Raw genomic sequence first — 1,599 nt, forward strand, 5'->3', positions numbered from 1 at the left:
CAAATCCCCATGAAATTATGAGTTGGTCAAAACCGTACTGTTGCTACAATTTTTGAGTCCATATTCAAGAAAAGTGTAGATATTATTTTATTACGAGAAGAGTAGATGCTAGTTAGTTCTGAACAATAAAACATGATAGTAGAGCAAAAAAATTCTATTGCAATGGATTCATTACATCAATGTATGAAATAGAATGGAACATAGAAGTAAAAAGTTTCATTACTTCAATTTCTTTTGAAGTAGAAAAATGTGTCCTTAGTCTACCTAGTGCTTCTGCTAACTCTGGAACTGTACACAGTGGCGATCCTGGCTTACTACAACTATACAAAATTGTGTAAAAAAAATAAAATATGAGGACTAGTATCCTTCTCACTTCCTCAGTCGAGATGTGAGATCAATGAACAAATCCTCACTGCATGGAATAGTCACACCACCCATTGGATGTTCAAAGCCGAATTCTTCCTCAGCTTGACTTAGCAAGTCTTGAAATAAAGGTTCACTCAAGAATGATATGGGGACTACAAATCTCTTTTTCTCCATCTCCCCAACATACACAGCAAAATGGCCCTTGGGAACATCTCTAGTTGCTGAAGACTTCTTGATCATACGAAGAATAGCCATGATCTTTTAGTTTTAGTATAGATGTGAATAGGAAAAGAATTATTTAGAAACTCAAAAGTAGATAAAGATTTGAATAATTTGAAGTTTGCTGAGAGCTGTGGTGGTAGATACCGCTTTTGATATGTTTATATAGGCAATGGCAACTCATACTGATGTTGTTGAATAGAAATTTGTGGGCACCAGCAGAAGACGATGTCACTGTCACATGTTCTTGCCTTGCAAGTATTCAAAACTATATGCTATTAGTTCACGAACAATAGGCCCTACCTTATCATAGAGTTTTTACTACGCGATGAGAATTCATAAAATCTCCTGATTTGTAGTGAAGAGCCATTTGGATTAGGGATCAGTTAAAGACTGATATGTCTGTAATCACATGGTAATGCCTTCCAACTAGTTGACATGATTAATTGCTTCAGCTCATATATGTTCAAGTTCAGTAGGGAACAAAGGATCTCTCAGAATCAAATCCATAAATATTGCTGGTGGATATGATGATTTTTAGTAATAAAACATACCCCAGATGCAAACTCTGTGTCCACGTATATAAAAACTACAAGAGAAAAAAGGCAATAATATAAAAGATTTCACTGGTGTAGATGTTATTTATCAATGGTGTATTTCGGGTACAAGAATCTGTATTTAGGCACAATAACTTCAACACTAGTTCAAGTTTAAAACAAGAATACTATGAAGTACAAAAACACCCTCAACACAAGATCAAAGTGATCTTTCTAAGAAGTGTGTTTTATTTTTTCTGAAATTAAGATGAAACAGAAATATAAAGCCATGTCCCCCGACTTCATGGAGTGTCCTTAAGGAATAATTCCCTTCACTGTACCCGAGGTTTTGAAATCTTCCTCCCAAGATAAAATGACTTTCAATCCAACTATAGTGGTACCTCAAATAATTGGATTCGTCGAACTCACTCAACGATTTGATTGATCACAAAGAATGTTTTGAAGACGAGAAGAGTTT

At 35.0% G+C, this 1,599-nt stretch overlaps 1 protein-coding gene across 1 annotated transcript; it reads right to left on the reverse strand.

Moving 5' to 3' along the window:
- Positions 1-139: 139 nt before the first annotated feature.
- Positions 140-722, reverse strand: LOC107840513 (auxin-induced protein 15A-like). Its single transcript, XM_016684396.2, has one exon. It carries the CDS (start codon positions 619-621, stop codon positions 370-372), a length of 252 nt encoding a protein of 83 aa, XP_016539882.1. The 5' UTR covers positions 622-722; the 3' UTR covers positions 140-369.
- Positions 723-1,599: the final 877 nt, after the last annotated feature.

Source organism: Capsicum annuum, chromosome 8, assembly GCF_002878395.1.
Source record: "Capsicum annuum cultivar UCD-10X-F1 chromosome 8, UCD10Xv1.1, whole genome shotgun sequence".
NCBI lineage: Eukaryota > Viridiplantae > Streptophyta > Magnoliopsida > Solanales > Solanaceae > Capsicum > Capsicum annuum.

Excerpts from the sequence above, each read along its gene's own strand:
- LOC107840513 (XM_016684396.2), bottom strand. The coding sequence starts at position 621 with ATGGCTATTCTTCGTATGATCAAGAAGTCTTCAGCAACTAGAGATGTT.